At 38.6% G+C, this 26,618-nt stretch overlaps 1 protein-coding gene across 2 annotated transcripts in view; it reads left to right on the top strand.

Moving 5' to 3' along the window:
- The window catches only part of atp11b (ATPase phospholipid transporting 11B), a 152,175-nt gene that overhangs the window by 88,523 nt on the left and 37,034 nt on the right, over positions 1–26,618 (top strand). For both annotated transcript variants that reach the window (XM_073041244.1, XM_073041245.1), the window contains exons 24-28: positions 3,821–3,948; positions 8,774–8,915; positions 10,259–10,324; positions 15,885–15,988; positions 20,004–20,169. In XM_073041244.1, coding sequence (XP_072897345.1) covers positions 3,821–3,948; positions 8,774–8,915; positions 10,259–10,324; positions 15,885–15,988; positions 20,004–20,169 — 606 coding nt within the window. The remainder of the gene's footprint in view (positions 1–3,820; positions 3,949–8,773; positions 8,916–10,258; positions 10,325–15,884; positions 15,989–20,003; positions 20,170–26,618) is intronic.

Here is a 26,618-nt window from a genome sequence, read left to right as displayed (position 1 = left end):
TTGGACAGCGCTCCAGGGCAGGTCCTCAACGTGTGTGCAGAACAGCTGGATGGTGTGTTTATAGACATTTTTAATCTCTCCCTCTCCCAGTGCCCTTCTGTTTCAAATTGTCCATCATTGTCCCTGTACCTAAGAAAACCAACAATTGACGCCCTGACACACTCACCTCAGTTACAAGCAAATACTTTGAGAGGCTGGTTAAAGACTACATCTCCAGCATGCTACCACCCACCCTGGGCCCCCTGCAATCGCCTGCCGACAGAACCAGTCTACCGATGACGCCATAGCCACAGCACTACACACTGACCTCACTCACCTGGAGAAGAGGGATGTATACATTAGAGTGCTGTTCCTGGACTACAATTCAGCATTCATCACTATAATTCCCTCCAGATGTGACAAGAAGCTCAGAGATCTCGGCCTGCACCCTGCCTTGTGCAGCTGGTTCCTAGACTTCATATCAGATTGCCGCCAGGTGATAAGGATGGGCTCCCTCACCTCTGCCCCTCTGACCCTCAACATAGGTGCCCCCCAGGATTGTGTTCTGAGTCCCTTTCTCTACTCCCTTTACACCCACAAATGTGCTGCCATATACAACTCCAATCTGCTGATCAAATTCACAGGTGACATGACTTTGATCGGCCTTACTTCTAGCCGTGACAAGACAGCCTACGGAGTAGAGGTTAATGTGCTGATTCAGTGGTGCCAAGATAACAGCCTCTCCCTCAGTGTCCAAAAAACAGAAGAGCTGATCGTGGATTACAGGAGAAATGGAGACAGGCTCACCCCAATCAACATCAGTGGGACTGCACTTGATAGGGTGAGTATTTCAAGCTCCTCGGTATACACATCACTGAAGATCTCACCTGGACTGCACACACTGGCTGTGTGGCAAAAAGAAGCACAACAGCATCTCTTCCACCTCAGACAACTAAAGAAGTTTAGCATGAGCCCCCAAATCTTCAAGACCTTCTACAAGGGCACCATTGATAGCACCCTGACTGGCTATATCACCGTCTGGTACAGGAACTGCACCAACCTTGATTGCTGGACACTGCAGAGAGTGATACAGACTGCCCAGCACATTTGTGGATATGAACTTCCCTCCATTGAGGACATTTACAGCAGCAGGTGTGTATATAAAAAAAAAAGGCCTGCAAGATCATCGGGGACACCAGTCACCCCAACCATAAACTGTTTCAGTTGCTTCTGTCTGGCAAACCGTAGTGCAGCATTAAAGCCATGACCAATAGGCTACAGGATGCTTCTTTCTACAAGCCATTAGACTTATAAATTCACATGTCTGTACATTGCAATGGAGTCATAATGCAAAGGTTTTTACTCCCTCACATTGTGGGATGGATGTAAGATTTAAGTAAAATTCTAATTAATATTCAAATAAAGAAAATAAATACTGAAAGATTATTAGAGAATTATTAAAACATGGGGAAATAATTTAAAAAGCAGGAGAACAAAAGTAAACATTAAGAAAATTTTCTGAACAGATCACTTTAAAGTGGGCAATCGCAGGGTTGAGACTAATTAAATGTACAAATAAAATTTCTGTGAAATTTGTAGGAGTAGCATAGGGTATAGAATTTTTGTTTCTAACAAGTTAAGAAAGTTGAATTAAATGCCACATACAAAAAAAAAAGCAACAACCATTTCATAGCAGAAATATTTGGAAATTTAGATGACCTAAAGATTGCATTCAATGTAAATTAGTTAGTAAGGATATCATCTAGCAATAGGCATATAAAACATTATTTTGATTCTTCTATGTATCAGTTCAAGCCAAATTCAAAACCTGTTCATTCTTACTATAGCAAAAATATATTTTTCCTCATTACAGTTTCTGAGTCAAAGACTTTTTTTTTGGAGAAAAGCTTTAATCCTGTGAATCTTTGTCTATCTTGGTATTAGCCTACAAACTCCCACTAATTGTCCTTATTTCCTAAAATAATTATTGTTTAGGATTTTTGCATGTACATGTCATAACAGCATCTTGCATTCATATGGTATTAACAAAGGATTGATGTTGGAGGGCAAAAATGTAAGTGGAAATACCACATTTAATATGGTGTTAAATATATATTTTTTTAGAAAATTTCAAATGTGATAGTAAACCATAGGAATATTAAGTCAATTGCTTAGAGAGGAAAATTTAAGAAACATCTTTAGCAGAATATGTGAAGACAGGTTTAGGAACTGAACGGTTGGAAGCAACATTAGCACTAACTGAATGGAAGAAATGGGGACAGCATAAAGTCAGAAGTGGTGAAATACAGATTTTTTTTTAGTTTATTGTGCTAAAGGAGTTTGGATGTGGAAGTTAAGACAGTGGAGGGAATGAAAGCAAGATTGAGGATTTTGATATAAATATTAAATGTTAGAGGCTGAAGCTATGAAATTGGTTTATTTAAGTTCCGCACGAAGGTTGGTTAGGAAGGTTCAATCTTTACGTGTTAATATTGAAGTAGTAAAATGGATTCAACAGTAGCTGGATGGGAGATGCCAGAGAGTAGTGGTGGATAACTGTTTGCCAGGTTGGAGGCCGGTGACTAGTGGTGTGCCTCAGGGATCTGTACTGGGTCCAATGTTGTTTGTCATATACATTAATGATCTGGATGATGGGGTGGTAAATTGGATTAGTAAGTATGCAGATGATACTAAGATATGTGGCATTGTAGATAATGAAGTAGATTTTCAAAGCTTGTAGAGAGGTTTAGGCCAGTTAGAAGAGTGGGCTGAAAGATGGTAGATGGAGTTTAATGCTGATAAGTGTGAGGAGCTACATTTTGGTAGGAATAATCAAAATAGGACATACATGGTGAATGGTAGGGCATTGAAGAATGCAGTAGAACAGAGTGATCTAGGAATAATGGTGCATAGTTCCCTGAAGGTGGAATCTCATGTGGATAGGGTGATGAAGAAAGCTTTTGGTATGCTGGCCTTTATAAATCAGAACATTGAGTATAGGAATTGGGATGTAATGTTAAAGTTGTACAAGGCATTAAGGCCAAATTTGGAGTATTGTGTACAGTTCTAGTCACCGAATTATAGGAAAGATGTCAACAAAATAGAGAGAGTACGGAGGAGATTTACTAGAATGTTACCTGGGTTTCAGCACCTAAGTTACAGGGAAAGGTTGAACAAGTTAGGTCTTTATTCTTTGAAGCGTAGAAGGTTGAGGGGGGACTTGACAGAGGTATTTAAAATTATGAGGGGGATAGGCTTTTTCCATTGAGAGTAGGAGAGATTCAAACAAAAGGACATGAGTTGAGAGCTAGGGGGCAAAAGTTTAGGGGTAACACGAGGGGGAATTTCTTTACTCAGAGTGGTAGCTGTGTGAAACACAGTAGAAGTGGTAGAGGCAGGTTCGATATTGTCATTTAAAGTAAGATTGGATAGGTATATGGACAGGAAAGGAATGGAGGGTTATGGGCTGAATGCAGGTTGGTGGGACTAGGTGAAAGTAAGCGTTCGGCACGGACTAGAAGGGCCGTGATGGCCTGTTTCCATGCTGTAATTGTTATATGGTTATAAGTGTTGAGTCATTAGCCTGAGTTTTTCCCAACTGAACTCCAGAGAATTGAATGTTGTATAGTTGACTGTTGCTTAGCAGCAAAACACTGATAGCAATTTTTCAGATCCTGCAGTTACTTTCATTTGAACAGGGTAATGAAAATGCTCTAAAATGCAGGCTATCCTTCATATAATCAGATAGGTGGGTGAATGGCTTGCAAATATGTATATACCTATCTAATGGATGAAAAGACACTTAAACTTAAAGTACCACATTAATATATTTTTCTTGCAGACATTGTATGACGGTGCTTATCTGACGTTGTACAACATTTGCTTCACTTCCTTACCCATTCTCATGTACAGTTTGTTTGAACAAGATGTGCATCCTCGGGTACTACAGAGCAAACCATCATTGTACAAGTAGGTTGAATTTGATTATTGCTTTTCATTTGTTTCCTTTCCGTGCAAGAAGTGAGTTTGAATTTTGTTTGAATTTTTGGAGTGAAAAAATATACCAATTGTAAAGATTTTGCACTGTTTGAAAGAAATAATCCTAGCAACTGGCCTAGAAGAAACTTGTCCATAAAGATCTTGTTACTTTTGAATCATGGATTACGTGTTCCATGATGTCGTTATTTTCTTCAATATCTAAGTAATGCCTAAATGTCGAGCAGCTAAGCTATGGAAAAACTTTCATACAACAGTGAACAATTTGTAATTTTCAGATATTTTCCCAAAATGTAAGACAAATGTAGACTAGGTCACATCAGGAGTTTAAAAAATATTTCAAAATACTTCAAATTTAAAAGCTTTGAATTTTAAATAGATTGAATAAATAATTGTAATTTCATTCAAACTCATACAGCAGATGTACAATATTTTACTGTCATCAGCAAGATTAAGGAGCAATTGTGACTTAATATGCTGTTAAAGAACTTGCTGTTCATGCAACCAAATGTAATATCTTAAGGAGGGATGTTCTATAGTGACTATAGTGTTCTCATGTAGGGTGTAGAAACTCTGAACTAAACACCAAGTTAAACCGAAGTCAATGAAGACAGGATCGCAGTAAGATTAACCATTTACTGTTCACTCTTCCACATTAATATATGGTGAAAACTGTTGATAAAACAATACAAAATATATACAGTATTTGCTTCCTTCTTGGCATCACATTTACATCATAAATACTTGTAAAACTCCAACAAACTATATTACATTAAAGTCTCATTAAAGTACAACATACAGTCAGAATCTACCTACGCCATCAACGACTTTAAATACACTTCAACACAAACTATCCGGCAACGCTTTCAATAACACAAGAAAATAAACTTTATCAACCATCATTTCTTTTAACAGAAACAGCGTTAACATTTTTACTTCAACATATCAACTGTCATATGAACTTACGGCGTTGCTTCTATGATGTTTCTTAGTGCGTAGAAATGGAACTTTTCTCGCACTGATCCTGCACACACAAGTCCCCTCCTTCCCGTTTCTCCAAACGGCTATTTACCCACAAGATGCGGCGAAACCAGGTGTGACGTTATCACATGCCGTGATACATCACAGATACTTTCAACAACTGCAATGTAGTTATCAACCTTAACTTTAACTAAAAAATAATTACAAACAAATTACTAAAGTGAAAATGTAATAAAGCTAAATAAATGCCTTAAGGGCAACACAGTGACACTAATTTGGAAATACTTGAAATTCTCTTCAATCTTGCAATTTTACTGGTGGGTATAGCTTAGAAACCAAGGGTCATTTAAAATTTTGGAATTTCTCTTTTGCATTGACCCAGAAGTTACATTCAATTTCATTGCATAAATTAAGGTTGACTGGGACAGATTTCTCATCATTAGAACTGCAAAATCCAGGTTCTAGTTGTTTCAAGTACTGGGAGAGAACAAAAGGCCCAATTAAACAGGAAACTAGATTGGTGATAAAACAAGTTCCACAACTTGTAGAAGGCAGTAAAAATAAAGTAGAATTTGAGCAGTTCTTGGTGAGGGAAGAAAAAGTTCAGTTTTTAACAATGCTCATGAAGACTAAAAGATGAATATATTAAAATAATCAAAAATTCACTGGGCCAAGATCCTGTCAGTGAGCTGTGAGTTCCATTTCATCTGCTCATTTTTAGTTTGTTAATGTTATTGTATGTAATTCAATGTAATTCATACAATTCTTATGATTAGCATGATAATTCACTTACATACAAGTTAGTGTACTTTGAAATAAGGCTTCAATACAAATCATGAAATGAATTTCCCTAGTGGAGCCTTAAGCTATTCTTTTTTAAAAAAAGTGTCAATATTTATCCTTGACCTCATGCAACTAAGCCAATTCTGGATCCACTTACTACTCGAGGATCCCATGAGCATTTACCTTTTTAACTAGCATGCTTTGTGGGATCTTGTCAAAAGCTTTGCCAAGATTGATGTAAAGATTTTTTAAAAGATTATCTTTATTTGTCACATAGACATTGGAAGAATGAAACATATACTGTGAAACACAGTTTGCGTTAATGACCAGCACAGTCCAAGAATGTGCTGGGGGGCAACCTGCAAGTATTGCCATGCTACCAGTGCCAACATAGCATGCCCACAGCTTAGTAACCTTTACTAACTTTATGCCTTTGGAATGTGGGAGGAAGCTGAAGCACCCTGAGGAAACACATGTGGTATCAGGGAGAGCGTACAAACTCCTTACAGACAGTAGCAGGAATTGAGCCGTGATCACTGCTGGAAAGTGTTACACTAGCTGCTACACTACCATGCCGCCCCACACTACACAAGTGACTATATGAATGCACTGATCTCTTTTTTCCTTTTACCATCTCAAAAAAAAACTTCAATTGAGAATCGGGCATGAACATCCTTTGTGAAATCTGATTAGTCATGTTTTTCTGAGCAAAGACTTACCCTAAAATTGTGTCAGCTACTAGAAACCAGAGGTAATAGTAGTGGATGTTTTTGTGGCTGTAATCAGCAAAATTCCAGAGGGCTCAAAATTCAAACCTTTGCTGTTCAGAGAATATATTAAAAATTTAAATTTTAGTACAGAGAAAAATTTTAAAATAGTTTGTGAATGGTACAAAACCTGCTCATATGGTTGACAGTGAGGAGGAGTGCTTGCTGCAGAATAATATCAGTTAACTGATCAATTAGACTAAAATAGGAAAATTATCTCCATCAGAGTCCTCCATCAATGGTGCAAGTTGAATCATCTGCAGCTCAACATTAGAAAGTCAAAGGAGATGGTGATGGACTTTAGGAAGAGCAAACATGCACTGCTCCCTGTTACTACTGAGGATGTGGGTGTGGAGAACCTACAAGTACCTGGGGATGCACCTGACTGACAGACTTGAGTGGAGCACCAACACAGGCTGTGTATAAGAAGGGCCAGAGTTGCCTCTACTTCTTGAGTAGACTAAAGTCGTTTGGAGTATGCAGGCCTCTCCTTCACATGTTCTACCAGTCTGTTGTCGCCAGTACAATCTTTTATGTGGTGGTGTTCTGGAACAATGGAGTCAACACCAGTGACGCCAACACACTCAATAAAACTGGACACACTGGAGACTGTGGTAGAGCAAAGGACTCTATGGAAAATCCTGGCATTTCTGGACAATGTTTCTCACCCTCTGCATGCCACGTTGGCTGAACAGAGGAGCACTTTTAGTATTAGACTAAGCCAACTGTGCTGCCCCAAAGAGCACTACAGGCAGTCCCCGAGTTACGAACGTCCGACTTAAGGACAACTCGTACTTACAAACTGAGGGAGGAGAACGTTGTCCGCCATTTTAAGTCATTGCCGTTAACACTGTGTTGAGTGTGTAACTTTGTATTTGGCTTAAATATTTCTTGGCAAGATTCACCCTGATCCCCTCTCCCTTTTCCAGTCAGCACCGCCCCACTTGTCCCATTTAACCTGTCTCAGTGCAGGTAGACTTTAGGACCCGGAGCAGCACAATACCCACTACCCGCGGCTGCTGCTGTATTTTTTTTTATTAAGTGTGATCGTGAACAATAGCCAGATCAGAAATGCTGATCAAGTCAACTAGTTCCTAAAGAGAACTCTGATAGGCCAATCAGACTCAGCGATAGAACATAAAATCTGCAGTTAACGATCGTGATTAAAGCGCTTGGAAAGAGGTGAAACGCCATCGGTCATTGGAAAAGCTTTAGGCTACAGTCGGTCAATGATTGGAACAACTTTAAAGGATATAGGTAAAGGATAAAGTGAGAATAATGGAGCATGTGAAAGGCTCTGCCCCGATGAAAGCTACAATTATTACTAAGCAACGCAGTGGTTTTAATTATTGAAATACATATGTTTCTTAAGTGTTTGATATGCATAGAAAGGTAAAATATGTACTATATACTAAGACAAGCGTTTGACAAACTAAATGTACCTGTTCCAACTTGCGTACAAATCCGACTTAAAGACGGACTCAGGAACGGAACTCATTCGAAACCCGGGGACTGCCTGTATATGAGGTCATTCTTACCCTTGGTAACTAGTGTCTATAATAATAGCCAGGGAAGTGATGGCCTCGTCTTGTTAGACTGTTTGAGGGAACCTTTTTTATTCTTTCTCACTTCTCTTCTAAATTTTGTTATTTGTGCACTTGTAATGCTGCTGTGATTTCCTTTGGAATCAATTAGTGCCTATCTATCTATCTTATCCACAGCATGTAAAGTTATTATTTAGATCTTTCCATACATCCTGCTCTCCATACACGAACCTTAATTAGCCCCATTATTTCTTCCTTATCCTTCGCTGTATAACTTGTTTTGATCTAGGCATTTTTTGGTTTTTATATAGGAAGACTGTTTGAAACATAAACAGGGCCAACTAATTGGGTCCTTAAAGCAGTAAAAAGCAGCTCTAACTTCATGGAAAGAGCTTAATTTGTTGCAATAGTGCATCTGTATATAATGACTTATGAAGATCTTAATTTTGCTTTTTTATTTTTTTGACCTCTACTTGCAGAACCATGCAGCATCTTGCACTAATGCACATTTTGTGTACCTCTTCCTAGTGATGTATTGAATTTCTAATCCATTCTGATTGTTGTCTTTTTCTTACAGCAAACTCTGGCTGTATTTAAATTGTGTATTTAATTAAGGCCATAATGTGAGTGAATTCTATGAATAGGTTATACAGTTAATTTAAAGTTAGCCTTAATATTTTGTGTGACATATTTAGCATGAGTGATATTTCTTTATTTTCACAGGGAGATTAGCAAAAATGAGGTTTTGTCTCTGAAAAGATTTCTGTATTGGACTCTACTAGGATTTTGTCATGCCTTTATATTTTTCTTTGGTGCTTATCTTCTGAGGGGAGAAGAAGATATGTCCATGATGGGAAATGGTCAGGTAAGACTTAGAATGTTATTCTTGCTTATCTTTTTTTTTAAACTTTTGTTCTTATACACTTTGCTGCCTTTCTCAGTTACATTGTGACTGTGGAAATAATTGAGCATTCCCAGACCTATTTGTAGTAGCATACCTAAGATTGGAGCGACTGGGCTTGTATACACTGGAATTTAGAAGGATGAGAGGGGATCTGATTGAAACATATAAGATTATTAAGGGATTGGACATGCTGGAGGCAGGAAGCATGTTCCCGCTGATGGGTGAGTCCAGAACTAGAGGCCACGGTTTAAGAGCAAGGGGTAGGCCATTTAGAACAGAGATGCGGAAAAACTTTTTCACCCAGAGAGTGGTGGATATGTGGAATGCTCTGCCCCAGAAGGCAGTGGAGGCCAAGTCTCTGGATGCATTCAAGAGAGAGTTAGATAGAGCTCTTATAGATAGCGGGGTCAAGGGATATGGGGAGAGGGCAGGAACGGGGTACTGATTGTGTATGATCAGCCATGATCACAGTGAATGGCGTTGCTGGCTAGAAGGGCCGAATGGCCTACTCCTGCACCTACTGTCTATTGTCTATTGTCTAACCATATGGGTGGATACTGGAAATACTGAACAGGGAGGTGATAGTCAAATAACAAAGGTAGCTGGCATAAGGCACTACTCAATCCCGTCTGTTTACCTATGCATTTGGTCAATTGGTCACTTAGTTTAAACAAATGTCAATGTTTTCATATCTCTGAACATATAAAAATAGTCACATGCAATGTTCAAGCGATCATCTTGTAATGCTTCTTTGCATAAGTTATAGTTCCCATTTAACTGCAACAGTTTAGCTGTATATTTAAAGTTCAGGATGCATGCAAACTGTTTAAGATTGAATTTTAAATGATCTAACTGGCCTATTTGCTCTTTTAATTGAACTGTGCAAATGCCTCTGGACATGTAGAGTTCTGCTTTTGTTCAGAGTGCGATTCAACCATGATTGTATAAACTAATGCTGCTGACTCCCATTTTTTTTTACTGTTCATTCTGCCTTCGGAATTAACATTAATATTAAGGTGATTTTTCAGTTTCATTGTGGAGTTGGGCTTTCATTTGAGAATGTACATGTGCATTATTCATTAAAAATTGCATGCAACATTAAACTTGAAATTTAGCTTCATGCGAGGCAACATATATCTAAATAAATCTAGTCCACATTGCTTTCTAATCTCTTCAATATTATGTTTGCTAAAGTTTACAGAGGAGAAATGCTTTATCAGTTGATCACTTCCTTAATCATTAATTTGCATTCTTTGAGCCATTTGCAGGATATAAGTTTTTATATTTTAACTCTTGCTTTTTAGATGCTTGGAAATTGGGCATTTGGCTTTCTCGTCTTCACAGTTATGTTTATAACCGTTACATTAAAGGTAAGTACAAAGTGCTGAAATGAAGCCAAAACAATGAACTCACTTATTGAAATTTTCTACTCATGTGCTTTGTCTCCTCTGCTAAGTTTATTCAATGTCATGATTGAGTGCATGTAGTCTTCTTCACACTAACATTACTAATTTTTATTGTGTATTTAAAAATACTTTGAAGTTCATAAAATATAGATTAAAGTGTTTAATTAATTTATTAAGTATTCAATTAATTCAATTGGGTATATGACAGATAAACAAATCCCCAGTAGTCTTGACATTGGTGCCTGTACTGCAGACAGTTTGCTTCCACCTGTCTCGTTTGTTTGACTATAAGATATAGGAGCAGAATTAGGCCATTTGGCCCATCAAGTCTGCTGCACCATTTCATCATGGCTGAAATCTCCTGCCTTCTCCCTGTATCTTTTAATGCCCTGACTAATCAAGAACATCTCAACCTCTGCCTTAAATGTACCCAATGAGATGGCCTCCACAGCCACCTGCTTCCACAGATGCACCACTCTCCGGCTAAAGAAATGCCTTCTCATCTCTATTCTAAAAGGATGCCCCTCTATTCTGAGGCTGTGTCTTCTGGTCCTAGACTTGCCCACCATAGGAAACATCCTCTCCACATCCACTCTATTAAGGCCTTTCAACATTTGATAGGTTTCAATGATGTCACCCCTCATTCTTCTGAATTCAAGTGAATACAGGCCCAGAGCCATCAATTGCTCCTTATATAATGAGTCTTTCAATCCTATTATCATTTCCGTTAACCTTCTCCAATGTCATCACATCCTAACTTGGGTAAGAGGCCCAAAACTGCTCACAATACTCCCAAGTTTTTTCTACCAAAGTGCATAACCATATACTTCCTGACACTATATTCCATGTGCCACTTCTTTGCCTATTCCCCTAATCTGTGCAGGTCGATCGCCCCTCTGCTTCCACAAAACTACCTGCCCCTCCACCAATCTTCATATTGTCTGCAAACTTGGCCACAGAATCATCAATTCCGTCATCCAAATCATTGACATATAATGTAAAAAGATGTCCTAACAGAGACCCTTGTGGAGCAGCACTAATCATCGGCAGCCAGTCAGAAAAGACTCCCTTTGTTCCCACTCTTTGCTTCCTGCCAACCAGCCAGTGCTCTATCCATTGTAGTATCTTTCCTTGTCAAATACCTTCTGAAAATCCAAGTACACACCATCCATTGATTCTCCTTTGTCTATCCTGCTTGCTATTTCTTCAAAGAGTTCCAACAAATTTGTCAGGTAAGATTTCCCCTTTTGAAAACCATGCTGACTTTGGCTTATTTTATCATGTGCCTTCAAGTACCCCAAAACCACATCCTTAACAATGGACTCCAACATCTTCCCAACCACTGAAGTCAGGCTAACTGGCCTATAATTATCTTTCTTCTTGCCTCTCTCCCTTCTTGGAGTGACATTTGCAATTTTCCAGTCCTCTGGAACCATTCCAGAATCTACTGATTCTTGAAAGATCATTACTAATATCTCCACAATCACTTCAACCACTTCTTTCAGAATCCTGAGGTGTACACCATCTAATCCAACTGATTTATCTACTTTCAGAGCTTTTAGTTTCCCAAGCACCTTTTCCCGAGTAATAGCAACTTCACACATTTCTGCCCTCCCCCTGACACTCTTGAACCTCCAACCTCCTGTTGTCTTTCACAGCGAAGACTGATGCATAATATATAGTTTATCCAATATCTACTCTCACCTCTCTTACGCTTTATATATCTGAAGAAACTTTTTATATCCTCTAATATTATTGGCTAGCTTACCTTAGTTTTCCATCTTTTGTTTCGTTATGACTTTTTTAGTTACCTTCTGTTGGTTTTTAAAAGCTTCCCAATTCCCTTTTTTGCTGTATTATAGACTCTCTCTTTGGCTTTTATGTTGGCTTTGACTTGTCTGTCACGGTTGCATCATCCTACCTTTAGAATGCTGCTACTTTGAATTGTATCTATCCTGCACCTTCTGAATTGCTCCCAGAAATTCCAGCCATTGCTGCTCTGCCATCATCCCTGCTAATGCTCTCTTCCAGTCAATTTTGGCCAGCTCTTCTCATGCCTCTATAATTCCCTTTACTACACTGTAACACTGATACATCTGACTTCGGCTTCTCCTTCTCAAAATGAAGAGTGAATTCTGTCATCACTGGCTGCAAAGAGTTCCTTTACCTTAAGCTATCTAATCAATTCCAAATCTTTGCATAACACCCAAACTAGAAGAGTTGATCCTCTTGTGGGCTCAACTACAAGCTACTCTAAAAAGCCATCTCATAGGCAAACTTCTACAAATTCCCCCTCTTGGGATCCAGCACCAATCTGATTTTCCATATCTACCTGCATTGAAGACCCCATGAAAATAGTAACATTCCTCTTTCGACATGCTTCTTCTTTCTCTTGTAATTTGTATGCCACATCTCTACCTCTGTTTGGAGGTTGTGTATTTTACTCCCATCAGGGTCTTTTTACCCTTGCAGTTCCTTAGCTCTACCCACGTCAATTCTACAACTTCCAATCCTATGTCACCTCTTTCTAATGACTTGATTTCAATTTTTACCAATAGAGCTACCCAACCCCCCTTGGCCTACCTACCTCTCCTTTCAATACTTTGGAAGTTAAGCTCTCAGTTATAATCTTTAGTTACAATACAGTGATGCCCACAACAACATTCATGCCAATCTTTAACTGTGCTAGAAATTCATCTCCCTTACTCCATCTACCATGTTGTCACAAATCCCGTGACAAGTTCAAAAGGACCAGCAGAAATGGAACACACCTGGAGTCTGGTTTACTATAAATTAAGACTATTTATTACTACTACAAATTAATATCATTAAAACCGGATAATACGATACAGGTTATAAACTTTTATATATATATATATATATATATATATATATATATATATATATATATATATAGATAGATCTATATATATATATATTTCTCCATAAATGTGTGTGTGTGGATACAAAGATAATAGTCCCAGAGGTAGATATCAGTCTTATGGTGTCAGGTAAGTTTAAGCAGTTCAGTTCACTTTGTGTTGCATCAAGTTGAATTGATGGAGAGAGAGAGTTAATTGAGTTGATGCTTTATATTGGCAGCTTTAGTTATTCTTGCTTCCGAGTTCTTTAGAGTCACTTCGTGTGAACCCCACACAGACACAGATGGACAGAGCCCCTTCTAGGGAACGGTCTACTAACCCAAGGCACGGGTTCACCACCAACAGACCCCCACAAGCAAGCTCTTACCCGCACTGATAATCACGGGTCGAAGTTAATTGGTCCGTGGCCTCCACCCTCGTGGTGGTCTAAACTCCTCCAGTGGTTTCTCGGGTAGCTTCTGCAATCCTCCCGTGTCGTGTCTCCTCTGCCGTTATCAGACTAAAAGCCTCAACTTTTTACAATCCATTCGAAATTCCAGCCGTCCGTTAGCTCAACCGCTCTGAGCTGTTACCATAGTGACTTCCCAGCTCGTGTCTCAGCTGGCGCCGTACTCTCTCTCTCAAGGTCACAAAAGTGTTATCAGAACCAAGTCAGTGTCCTCTCTCTCTTTTAATTGCCTTCTTGTTCATTAGACTGCTGAATTTTCTAGCAGTTTCTCACCTGTGACAACGTATATTTAAATAAAACTCATTCAGTCCTGTATTCCATCACCCTTTTTGATTTTGTCCCCTTTTTACATTGCAACTCATCCCGATGACTGCAATTTTGCCCAATCATCAACCTATCCTTGCTAGCAATCTGACTACACACTGCCTCTGTTTGTAAACCAAGCTACCTCATCCTCAGCCATATCACTGCAGTTCCCATCTCCTTGCCAAATTAGTTTAAACCCTCCCGAAGAGCTCTAGCAAACCTGCCTGCAAGGATATTGGTCCCCCTTGGGTTCAGGTGTAACCTGTCCCTTTTGTACAGGTCATATCCCTAAAATTTCCCCTAAATACCCCTAAAATACTCCCTAAAATTTCTCTAAAGGGTCTTTTCACCTTGTCTACCTATGTCATTGGTGCCAATATGTGTAACAAGACTTCCGGTTGTTCACCCTCCCCCTTTAGAATGCCGTGGACCTGATCCGGTCATCCCTGGCCCTGTCACCTGGGAGGCAACATACCATCCTGGTGTCTCTATCACACCCTCAGAATCTCGTCTTTATTCCTCTGACTGTGGAATCGCATATCATCACTGCAGTCCTCTTCGCTTCTGTTCTCTTCTGAGCCACAGCACCAGTCTCAGTCCCAAAGACCTGATTGCTACAGCTCCCCCTAATAGGTCACCACCACCCCTTCCCCAAACAGTATCCAAAGTAGGAAACATTGAGGGGACTGGCACAGCAGTATTGTGTGCTAGCTGCCCATTTGCCTTCCTCCTTCTGACAGTCACCCAGTTACCTGTCTGCTGGAACCTAAGGGTGACTACCTATCTATCAGTTTCTCAGTCTCCTGAATAAGCCAAAAGTCACCGAGCTGCATTCCAGTTCCTTAACATGTTCTCTGAGGAGCTGCAGCTCGGTGCACCTGGTGCAGACATGGTTGCCCAGGGGGCTGGAGGTCTCCCAGAATTCCCACATCTCTTGCGCATAGAACAATACACTGCCTCTGGAGCCATTCTCACTGAGCCCTAATGGATGAGGAGTAAAGAAGAAGAAACTTGCCTCACCCAAGCCAGATGAGCCAGAGCCAAAGGCTCCAACACTGGCCCACTCACACAATGGCTGTTCTGCTTGCCCCTGCCCTATTTTTATTACCCCTTTCTAAGGAATCCTGTTCACTGATTTGGGCGTAGTCCAACTCTGACAAACTGCTGTGAAGCTCTGACTTTTTCATCTTTGGCAGTGAACCTAAGGGAAAATGTAGCTTTTTGTCATGCTCCCACTCATTGATTAGGAGCAGTCCACATAATTACTTACAAAGCATGCAACTTTGTAAGCACGTCTTCTCCCTCTTTCTCCATTTACTGAGTTTCCTTGAAAAGCATCTAAGCAATCTTTCACAACCACTTCCTGCAATATCAGGTTCCACATTCATATCATTCTGAGTGGGTACTTACTTTCCTTTTTGGATTTACTAATAACTGTCTTGAATTTCTGGCCATTGACTTTATTTAATAAACTCTGTTTTATGGAGAAATTATTTCCATTTGAAAGAGAATTCAGATACTTTTGATTATGTAGTTTGAAAGTGGTGGTTAAAAAGCCATGAATTTCTTGCAGTTTCTGAAATAATTGATGTTGCACAAAGTAGAACTTTCATAATTATACCTTCAAAGATTTATATTTTGTCATGCGCTTCGAGTACCTTATCCATTCAGAATGTTGTTAAAGGCAAGTCCTTATCAGAAGTTTCTAATGTGAAAATTGGATCATTTACCAACTACTTAACTGATTCTTTATTGCCTGTATTGAAACTTATTGTAAGATTCATTTCACTTAGTATTTTATCCCAGCTTAGCTGGTGGTTATGATGTTGTTTACCCCAGTAACCCTTTCTTCTTTCTCTCCTTTTCTCCTGCTGCAAATGAAAATAAGCTTGGAGTAGAGACTCATTACTGGACCTGGATAAACCATTTTGTTGTGTGGGGTTCAATAATTTTTTACTTTGTGTTCTCTTTGGTTTATGGAGCAGCACTTTGGTAAGTGTGATTGTTATAAGTTTATAAAATCTTTTTTTTTTGTTAAGTATGTTCTATTGTAAAATTTTCAAATATGGAAGCTCAAATAATGTGAAAGCAAATTTCAATTGTCAGAAAATGCCATATCTTTGATATGAATCTTGCTAATGTGTAAATCTAAAATAATAGAAAATTGTTTGCATGGACTAGATGGGCCTTCTGTGCTGTAGTGCTCTATGACTTTATAAAATCCTGGAAACACTTAGTTCAAGTACCATTTGCAGAAAGAAGCAGAGTTAACAATTCAGGTTAAAAACTTCCTTAGAATTGAGAAAGAGAAAACAAAGCCAGTTTTAAGTTGCGGAGTGTGTGATTGAGGAATGGTTAGATTTTATGCCACTATAAGCCTTCAAGTTATTAATGATGCTGCCTTTTAGTTAAATTCATTTTTTATTTCCAATAACGGGCCTACAGTATCTCATTTCTCTCATTTGCTGCTAATAATATTTCAACAATGAACAGCCATTTGGAAGTAGATAATTTATATATCAAATTCCTAACTAAAAGAAATATTATGAATCTGAGATTGCTTCACAGTAAGCAGGCCAGTCAATCAATCCAAATAATCAGACAACAAACCAGGATGTAATCACCTACAACTGTTAAACTGACATCAAAACAATTCTGTCGAGGTTCAAAGTAACATTTGAAAATACACAAATTGAGCATTTGTGGTTCATGGGGTTAGGGATTTCCTAACATTCATATTCGCAACTTTCTCAGTAAAGGATTTTCTCATGAACTTGCTACTAAGAAGATAAATACTTCTACTAATTCAAGATTCTTTAGCCAGAGGATATAACCCCCTGTCAATAATATTTCATAAATTCTAGAAAGCATAGACTCATGCCACCAAACTCTTTTCATGCCCACTTTTGTTCAGTTTTCATACTTTCTCATCCACACAACTTACTTTCATACTTTGTTTCATCAGCAAGCTTTCATCTGTCATAATTGGCTCCTTCCTCAAAATCCTAACTGTTAAATCTTAACAGCTGAGGGTCCAGGTGTTCTGGCAATCTGTTTGACATTGTGAAAACAAACCTTATTATTTCCCTGTATGTCAGTGAGACCTGACTTGGATTAGGAGACTGCTTCGCTGAGCGCCTACACTCCGTCCACCAGAAAAAGTGGGATTTCCCAGTGGCTCACCAGTTTTAATTCTACTTCCCATTCCCATCCAACATGTCAGTACATGGCCTCTTCTACTGCTGCAATGAGGCCGCACTTGGGTTGGAGGAGCAACACCTTATATTCTGTCTGGGAAGCCTCCAATCTGATGGCATGAACATTGTTTTCTTGAACTTCTGGTATTGCACCCCCCCCCCCCCCCACCATTCTTCATTCTCATTTCCCTTCCTCACCTTATCTCCTTACCTGCCCATCAATCACCTCCCTCTACTGCTCCTCCCCGTCACCTTGCATGACCTTCTGTCCTCTCCTGTCAGATTCTCCCTTCTCCAGCTCTGTTTTTCACCAATCAATTTCTCAGCTCATTACTTCACCCTTCTTCCTCTCCCTATCACCTACTACTTTGTATTTTTTCCTCCCCTCCCCCAGCTTCTTACTGACTTTGTAGCTTTTCTTCTCCATTCCTGATGAAGGATCTTGACTCAGTGCGTCAACTGTTTACTCGTTTCTATAGACGCTATGTGGCCTGTTGAGTTCCTCCAGCATTTTGTATGTGTTGCTTGGATTTCCAGCATCTGCAGATTTTCTCTTGCTTTTTATTTCTCATCCAGTTTTTGTGGTTTTATCAGTTCTCTCAATGTTAAATCTATTATTCCCAACCCTGAGAGTCCTCCTATAACAACCTCTGTTAATCACCTATTGATCCAGAAACACTTTATTCACAAATTCTTCCTTACCTCTTCCATTAATTATATCCACAAAAAACTTAGCTTTCTTTAATGCTCTCCTTTTTATAAACTTATTATGTTGAGATTTTCATGTGTCCTGTTATCACGTTAATTTATTTAGAGATACAGCATAGAATTTAAAACTCTTGCATTCTCCTATCAGCTGATTTCAGTTGTCTTTTTATTTTTTCCCTCATTCAATAATGCTTCTGTATTTGCTACCAGCCAATCCACAGGTACTACTCCAGAATACATTAAATGTTGGAAAAATTGTCACTAGTACACATAGAATGCAATAACTTCTGTCCCCAGAACTAAAAAAAAAACAAATTAACCAGCAGAATTGTTTGCAGTTATAAAAATCCCTTCTGTTTTTCTGTTTTGGGAGTACAGTGGATTCTGGTTATTTGGGACACATCAGGACCAGTGCACTTTGGCTCAAATAAGCGGCTGTCTCAGTTATCTGAAGTTTCATGGAAGTAGTTAAAAAGGCATAAAAAAGACAAACTGCCATTTAACTGAGTAACAAATTGTATATTTAAAGGAAATACAGAACAAATTAAAACATTACCAGTATTACTGCGTATTATAAAGCTGTATATCAGTTCGTAAAGGTGCCTGACAGAGGAGTTCATGTATATGCTAGCATAGTACTTGATTGGTAAGCTATCCATTCTTAGCCCCTTAAAGCATCGAGATTAAACACTTTTCCCAATAGCCAACTACTTATTTTTATCAATTCCTGACATATTTGAACAACACAGCAGTTGTGTGATGTATTGTTTTCTTTGAACCTGATACTGTTGAAAGTTTGTAGCAAAGGGAACCATCTAGTGCGCCATAATTTTTAAAATAGTCGTCTTTCATCAGCATTATAGATATCTGCACAAAAGTTCTGAAGCAAGTCAGGAATTTTGTTGATTTCCATGTTTCTGTACTTACGGCATCAGCACCTCCTTTTTCATGTGTGCCTTCTTGAATTTGAAGTAGTGCCTGCATTTCCATGGAGACAATCATCCATTGGTTGCTTTAAATTTTTCGTGACTCAGCTTCTTAGCTAGCTCCTCTGACTTGTTTTTTTAAAAATTATTGGTATGTGTGTATACGCGCGCGCGCGCGCACGCACACACACTCACTCACTCACTCCAGTTACAGTGTAAAACCATTGATTGAGGGTGTCTTCAGCATCTGGATCTTTACCTACATGCTTTTGTTTTTGTGATGTTTCCTGCTGTTCCTCGAGCAATACCTATTCTTCTCGCAGTTTATCTTGCTGACGTCAAGCATACAATTTTAGATTTCGGCACTCCAGTTATCTCTGCCAGCTAACGATGAGTGCTTTTAGGCGGATAGCTTTTAATTTGGTCCAGTAGGGTGATTTTTTTTCAGTCAGGGTTAAATCTTTTCATGGCAAAAATTTTTTTAGGTCAAAATAGAAAAAACAATATTTCAAAATCACTGCTTTTTGAATTGGCATCCATTGGCCAAGTGGGTAACATAACACAAGCACTTGCAACTTTTGGCTCTAAGCACAGTGTAGAGTCTTAACAGCCACACAAGTGCATGTGACTGACCATCTCCTGCCCCAATTAAGTGGCATAGTTTCCCAAATTAAGGGAATCCCAGCTATTTTCTTGATTTTGTTCTTTAAGATTTGTCCCAAATAAGCAGCTGCCCAGATTAACCAATGACCCAATTAACTGGAATCCACTGTATTATAAACATTGTTACATGCTTTCATCAGACATTTTGAATTCTTATGCTGCCAAATATTTATGCTTTCTGTGAAGATGGAAAATATTTGTTTAACGTCAGCTCTTTCCTTGCCCTCCATTTTAATTTTCCTACCCATCTCTGCTTTCGCTATTGTCATTTTAGAAATTCTATATTAATATTTATAATCTTTCATGTCATGGCTAAAATAAAGTAAAAGAGCCATTTTTTTGTTTTCACTTTTAAAGAGGGCATTTGGCATCAATAACCTCACAGTTGCTCTCATTGTAATTCTGCTTCATTCTTAGATATTTAATTCTGTAACATTGGATTAGTGAGGTTAGTTCAAGTGTTAGTTCCAGACCTGTGCATCAAAATGTATTTTATTTCTCTCCTCCTCCTAGGCCATTTTTGCAATTACAAAACATGTATGCAGTCTTCAGTCAGTTGTTGTCCAGTGCTTCAGTCTGGCTTGGCATTATCGTCATAGTAGTTACCTGTTTGTTTCCTGATGTCCTAAGGAAAGTATTTTGGAGACATGCACGACCTACTTTGGCACAAAGATCACAGGTAGGTCCCACTTACCTCAGCAAGGATGCCATTTTTAGGTGTATTGCAGTTAAAATTGAGTTAAATTTTTCCAGAAATCACTGGAAAGTAATTGAAGTATGTCCTCAATGAAATTATATAACTTTATAAAAATGTCAGTTGCAGTTCATATTAGATATTAACAGGTATTGATAGTCAGTGTATTCTTAACTACAGTATGAAAATGTGGCATGGTATTAGCTGAACACACAAAGCATTAATAGGTTGAAAGTAGTCTGCAATGTATTTTGTCTGCTAAATGATGAGGAAGGATTTTATATCAGTTGTTATTTTGACCAGTATTTAGCTTCTCATTGCATGCATGTGGATCATTTCTCAATGTGTCTAGTTTATAATTTAAATAATATACATTTTGGGTCCTTGTGACTGCACAGGATAATAATGTCAGAAGATTATTTTGAAACAGGTGTTTTATAAGGTAAGTTGTAGCAGGACCCTTAAAAATAAATATTAGATATGAGTTTGTCTATAGGGTATAATAAGAGCAGCAGAAAGACTATAGGTGTGATTCTGTAATATTTTAATCACCTTATTAAATTCAGACTACTTAATAACCTATGAACTATGTCATCTTGATTTATATTGATATACATCTTGAATATTACAGAGATGACATGACTTTGTTTCCGTCCTTATTGTCATGTTGAATGATGTCATTGGTATTTCTAGAATAAAGTTCAAAAGTGCTTGTTAGATTTTTGTTTATGAAATTATCATGCAATGTTAGTGACAGCCAGCAATGTTTTTCTCTTGTGTAGCTATTAATGAAAAACATTTAAGTATCTGCATATTTAAATAATGAACTGAGTCTTTAAAATGTGCATGTCACACAACTTACCAGAACTTAAAAATAAATGAAATACAGTATGCTGAAGATCTTGCAGACATTTAATGTGGATTCAGATTGTAGTGCGTGCAAGTAATCGACTTCAACTTGGATCTAGCTACATTGTGACTAAGCAGTTATGAATTCAGATTGAAATTGTTGTTCATATTCAATGCTTATAAAATGGATTTTTGTTGTTTGTGTTGGAGTAATAGCCAACCCAAGAAACCTGTATAGGGTGATTTTTTTGCTGAACTGAAATGATGTGGTATGCCAAGGAAGGCTGATGTTAACATCTGTTTCTATGAGAGGCAGATGCTGATCAAAGAATAGTTTCCATTAATAATCAGCATCCAAAAGTGAAAGTTAATGTTCAGATGGGTGAAATAGTTTAGTTTAGTTGGGTTATTTTCTGCTCATGGAAAAGGTGAGATATCCAGGGAAGGTGTTTTCTTTTATTCAAATTCATATTTCTGCACTGTTAGATTTTACAGAAAAATGTTATAGTAATTCACTTGAAGTAATGCTTTAATCCTAAATTATCATTTCTAAAAAAACTTCATAAAATGAATGTGCAAAAATGAGATAATTGCACTTAGTCTTTGCTTTTTAATATAAAAAAAATCATTGCAATTATAATTAACCTTCAGAAGATCCTTATTAGAGCTAGAGTTTTTTTGTATTGAAGTTAGGGAAACACTGGTAAATGCAAATAGTGGTGGAACTGCAATCTTTAAATGACAATTCATTTTAAGTTTGAAAGTTTCTGCTCAGGAAAATTAAGGACGTGGAAGGAAAGCAGGATAGATAATGGTGGAATTTGGCCATAATTTTATTGAATAGTGAAACAAGTTGAAAGCTAAATGGCTATATGTTCCACATTCCTTCTAAAGTTCAGGTCTCAAATATGAAATATTGACTATCTTGCTTTCTACAGATATTGTCACTCGTGCTAAGTTTTCTCCCCCTAGCATTTTCTATATTAATTTGTTTCCCAGCATCTCCAGGTTTTTTGATTTTTTTTCCATTTTCATTTATTTATGGGCAACAAATAAGGTCAATAATAACGTGCACCCCTTGTAAGTGACTTGAATACTGAGCTAAGCTGAAAAGAACATTAAACCATGGAGTGATTTGCTCTATTGTATAGTGCTTGCCTTTTGGAAACCGTGTTTTTAAAAAAAGAATTGTGTGGCCACTTCAGGCAATACTTTAAAGTTGTTTCCACCATTCCACCAGATGATCACAAATTTCCAATCCAACACAACCATATATATTCTTTCTATACTGTTGCGATCAGAACACTCCGAAATGCAGCTTAAACTGTTTTTAAAGCTACAACATAACACCCCTATTTATTTACCATGCCACAACCTATAAACCTATATGCTTTCTTCATCAACCTAACCACCTGTAGTCACTTTAAGGAACTGAGTTCGGACTCCTAGATTTTTCTGTTCATCAAAATTCCTTGGTTGCATCTTAAGTATATGATTTTGTACTTAAAAAATAAGTCAAGTTTTTTGACCTTTCAGAGTGCACCACCTCTCACTTTTAGGGACTAATTCCATCTGATAAAGCTATACCTAACTTTCCAACTCGAGCACTATCTTCAAACAACCTCTTGTCATCCCCAAAACCAATAACTATTTCATCCTCAAGCTTACTAAATTGTACCTCCTATGTTCACATCCAAGTATATCATAAACAGCAGTGGTCCCAGTACCGATCCCTATATTATCGTACTAGTCATAGACATTCAGGAACAGGGACTCTCCAGGTAGGCAGCTGCTTAACTTTACATATTCCCAACTCATGAGTCCCACTTGATCTGGTGCATAACCAAGCACAATTCTTCAGCTTTTAAAATGGTAATTAATACTAAATATTCTTAAGATATTGTTACTTTAACAATATTTAGAAATTTGTCTGGATTATTAGAGAAGATATTTATGTAAGGTTTCCTAAAATAGTGTCAACGATAGAAGCTGAAGAACTTGATTCTTGCAAACAAAATTTTGCATCAAATTATTGATTTTGGTAGAAATATTGGTAGCAGAGCTGAGTTGAAACAAATTATTTTACCTGAATAAGGAGAAATAATTCAGTTTTCGCTAAATTGTTTAACGTTACTGGGAAAACCTTTGCCCTTTGCGACAGGAATGGCAAACTATATAGAGAACTACTGAAATAAGGTATTTTAAAATGAAGAAAGACATGAAAGTTCAATTGGAATTTTTTAAATTTTTATCCGGAACTACTTTTAATTTATACAATTAAATAACTGAGCATTTTCCATCTTATCTACTTTGCGTTACTTTTTCAACCAGATTGCGATTGTTCCGCTCTGTAAAGTTGGATGCAAACCATCTGGATAGTCCTCTAGCAGTAGAAGAATTTTTAGCTGCTCTCTCCCCATACAATAACTACAGGTGGTTGTAAGCTGGTTTGGTTTTCATTCTGCTTTGGTATATAAAAAATTATATTCTGTAAAATGAATGTAATGTTTAGATCATTAGATGAAAAGTACTATACAATTAACTTGATAGTTACTCAGTCTGTTGTAACCACAGATTAGTTTCTGTTCTCAACTCAGGTTAATAAATGTTGACTTGAAGTAGAAGTAAATTGACTATATATCAATATTCTCTTTTAGCCAGATATAATTGTTTGCATGCACACAATGCAAAAAAATTCATGAGTAGCATGTTTAAGATGCAGCCCTATCATTACTTCTGATGCCTTAAAGGTTTTACAGAAACAACATGTGAGAAGTGAATTGTTTCTTTAATTATAATGAACCTTTAGAAGCAGTGTTTGTATCATTGCTCTGAAACCATTTCAGGACAAGTCCAGAAATCTTGCTAAGTTTCCAGTGATGTTAGAACTAGTTATCAAAACAATCAATTTTTAGCAGATACAACCATTCACAATCACAATGTTGACATTGCCGTATTTTAATGTGGGTGTTCCAGTAAATCTTGACAGAATCATTCTTCTATTTGGGTTCAAAATTGATTTGAAATAGAAATATCTTTAACATTGAAAGTATTCAATGTCAAAATACTTTATATTTAAAAGAAAATACAATTTTTCCTCTCTTTGATTTGGACGTGGGTAGGAGGGAAGAAGTTGAAGTGCCAGAAAAGAAATATATTTTAAGTTTAATGCAAATTCTGCAGATGCTGGAAATCCAAAGCAACACGCACAAAATCCTGGAGAAGCTCATCAGGTCAAGCAGTATCCATGGAAATGAATAAATAGTCAAAATTTCATGTTGAGACCCTTTTTCTGGACTGGAAAGGAAGGGAGAAGACATCCAAATTCAAAAGTGGGGGAGAGGAAGGAGGACTAGCTAGAAGGTGATAGGGGAAGCCAGGTGGGTGGGAAGCTGGCTTCACCTAACAGTTAGTCCTCCTTGCTCTTACCCACCTTTTTATTCTGGTGTCTTCCCTCTTCCTTTCCAGTCCTGGAGGATCTTGACCAGAAACATTGATTGTTCATTTCCTTAGATGATGACTGATATGTCTTAGGTTGGCTCAGTTTATCCCATTTAAAGAGATAGGTGATATTTTTAAAATTTGCTACATAATTTAAAAATTGTATATAATTTGTCTATAGAATTTCATCTTGAATGATTGTGTGTTGCTTTACAATTCTGCCTTCCATTATATCACAATTTTCACTTATTTATAAATCCATGATATTTTTCATATTTTTCCTGATATGAGGCCTTTCAGCCTATTAAATCTTTGCCAGTTTTCAGAGCAATTCCAACAACCCCATTTGCCAATCATTTTCATAACCTGTTTTTTCTCTCTCATCAGCCCCTGATTATTCTGGCATACAGCTACTCTTGGGTGTAATTTACAGTGGCCAGTTAACATTCTCAAGTCAAGTCAAGTCAACTTTTATTGTCATTTCGACCAGAACTGCTGGTACAGTGCATAGTAAAAATGAGACAATGTTTTTCAGGACCATGGTGTTACATGACACAGTACAAAAAACTAGACTGAACTACGTAATAAAAAAACACAGAGAAAGCTACACTAGACTACAGACCTACACTGGACTGCATAAAGTGCACAAAAAACAGTGCAGGCAATACAATAAATAATAAACAGGACAGTAGGGCAAGGTGTCAGTCCAGGCTTCGGGTATTGAGGAGTCTGATAGCTTGGGGGAAGAAACTGTTAGATAGTCTGGTCGTGAGAGCCCGAATGCTTCGGAGCCTTTTCCCAGATGGCAGTAGGGAGAAGAGATTGTATGAGGGGTGCATGGGGTCCTTCATAATGCTTTTTCCTTTGCGGATGCAGCGTGTAGTGTAAATGTCAGTGATGGCAGGAAGAGAGACCCCGATGATCTTCTCAGCTGACCTCACTATCCGCTGCAGGGTCTTGCGATCCGAGATGGTGCAATGTCCGAACCAGGCAGTGATGCAGTTGCTCAGGATGCTCTCAATACAAACCCTATAGAATGTGATGAGGGTGGGGGGTGGGAGATGGACTTTCCTTAGCCTTGGCAAAAAGTAAAGACGCTGCTGGGCTTTCTTTGCTATGGAGCTGGTGTTGAGGGACCAGGTGAGATTCTCCATCAGGTGAACACTAAGAAATTTGGTGATGTTTATGATCTCTACCGAGGAGCCGTCGATGTCCAGCGGGGAGTGGTCGCTCCATGCCCTCCTGAAGTCAACAACCATCTCTTTTGTTTTGTTCACATTAAGAGACAGGTTGTTGGCTCTGCACCAGTCCGTTAGCTACTGCACCTCCTCTCTGTAAGCTGACTCATCGTTCTTACTGATGAGACCCACCACGGTCGTGTCATCGGCGAACTTGATGATATGGTTCGAGCTGTGTGTTGCAACACAGTCGTGGGTCAGCAGAGTGAACAGCAGTGGACTGAGCACACAACCCTGGGGAGCCCCCGTGCTCAGTGTGATGGTGTTGGAGATGCTGCTCCCGATCCGGACTAACTGAGGTCTCCCAGTCAGGAAGTCTAGGATCCAGTTGCAGAGGGAGGTGTTCAGGCCCAGTAGGCTCAGCTTTCCAGTCAGTTTCTGAGGGATGATTGTGTTGAATGCTGAACTGAAGTCTATGAACAGCATCTGAACGTATGTGTCTTTTTTGTCCAGGTGGGTTAGGGCCAGGTGCAGGGCGATGGCAATGGTGTCGTCTGTTGAGCGGTGGGGACGGTACGCAAACTGCAGGGGGTCCCGTGAGGGGGGCAGCAGGGTCTTGATATGCCTCATGACGAGCCTCTCGAAACACTTCATGATGATGGATGTAAGTGCAACGGGACGGTAGTCATTGAGACAGGACACTGAAGACTTCTTCGGCACGGGGACGATGGTGGCGGCCTTGAAGCACGTTGGAATGGTGCGCTGCTCAGGGAGATGTTGAAGATGTCAGTGAGAACATCTGCTAGCTGGTCTGCACATCCTCTGAGCACTCTACCAGGGATGTTGTCTGGTCCAGCAGCCTTCCATGGGTTGACCCTGCACAGGGTTCTTCTCACATCGGCCACAGTGAGACACAGCACCTGGTCATTTGTAGGAGGGGTGGACTTCCTCGCCGCCACGTCATTT

The sequence above is a fragment of the Hemitrygon akajei genome, chromosome 3, assembly GCF_048418815.1.
Source record: "Hemitrygon akajei chromosome 3, sHemAka1.3, whole genome shotgun sequence".
Taxonomy (NCBI): Eukaryota; Metazoa; Chordata; class Chondrichthyes; order Myliobatiformes; family Dasyatidae; genus Hemitrygon; species Hemitrygon akajei.
This window is presented reverse-complemented; position numbering and strand designations above follow the sequence as displayed.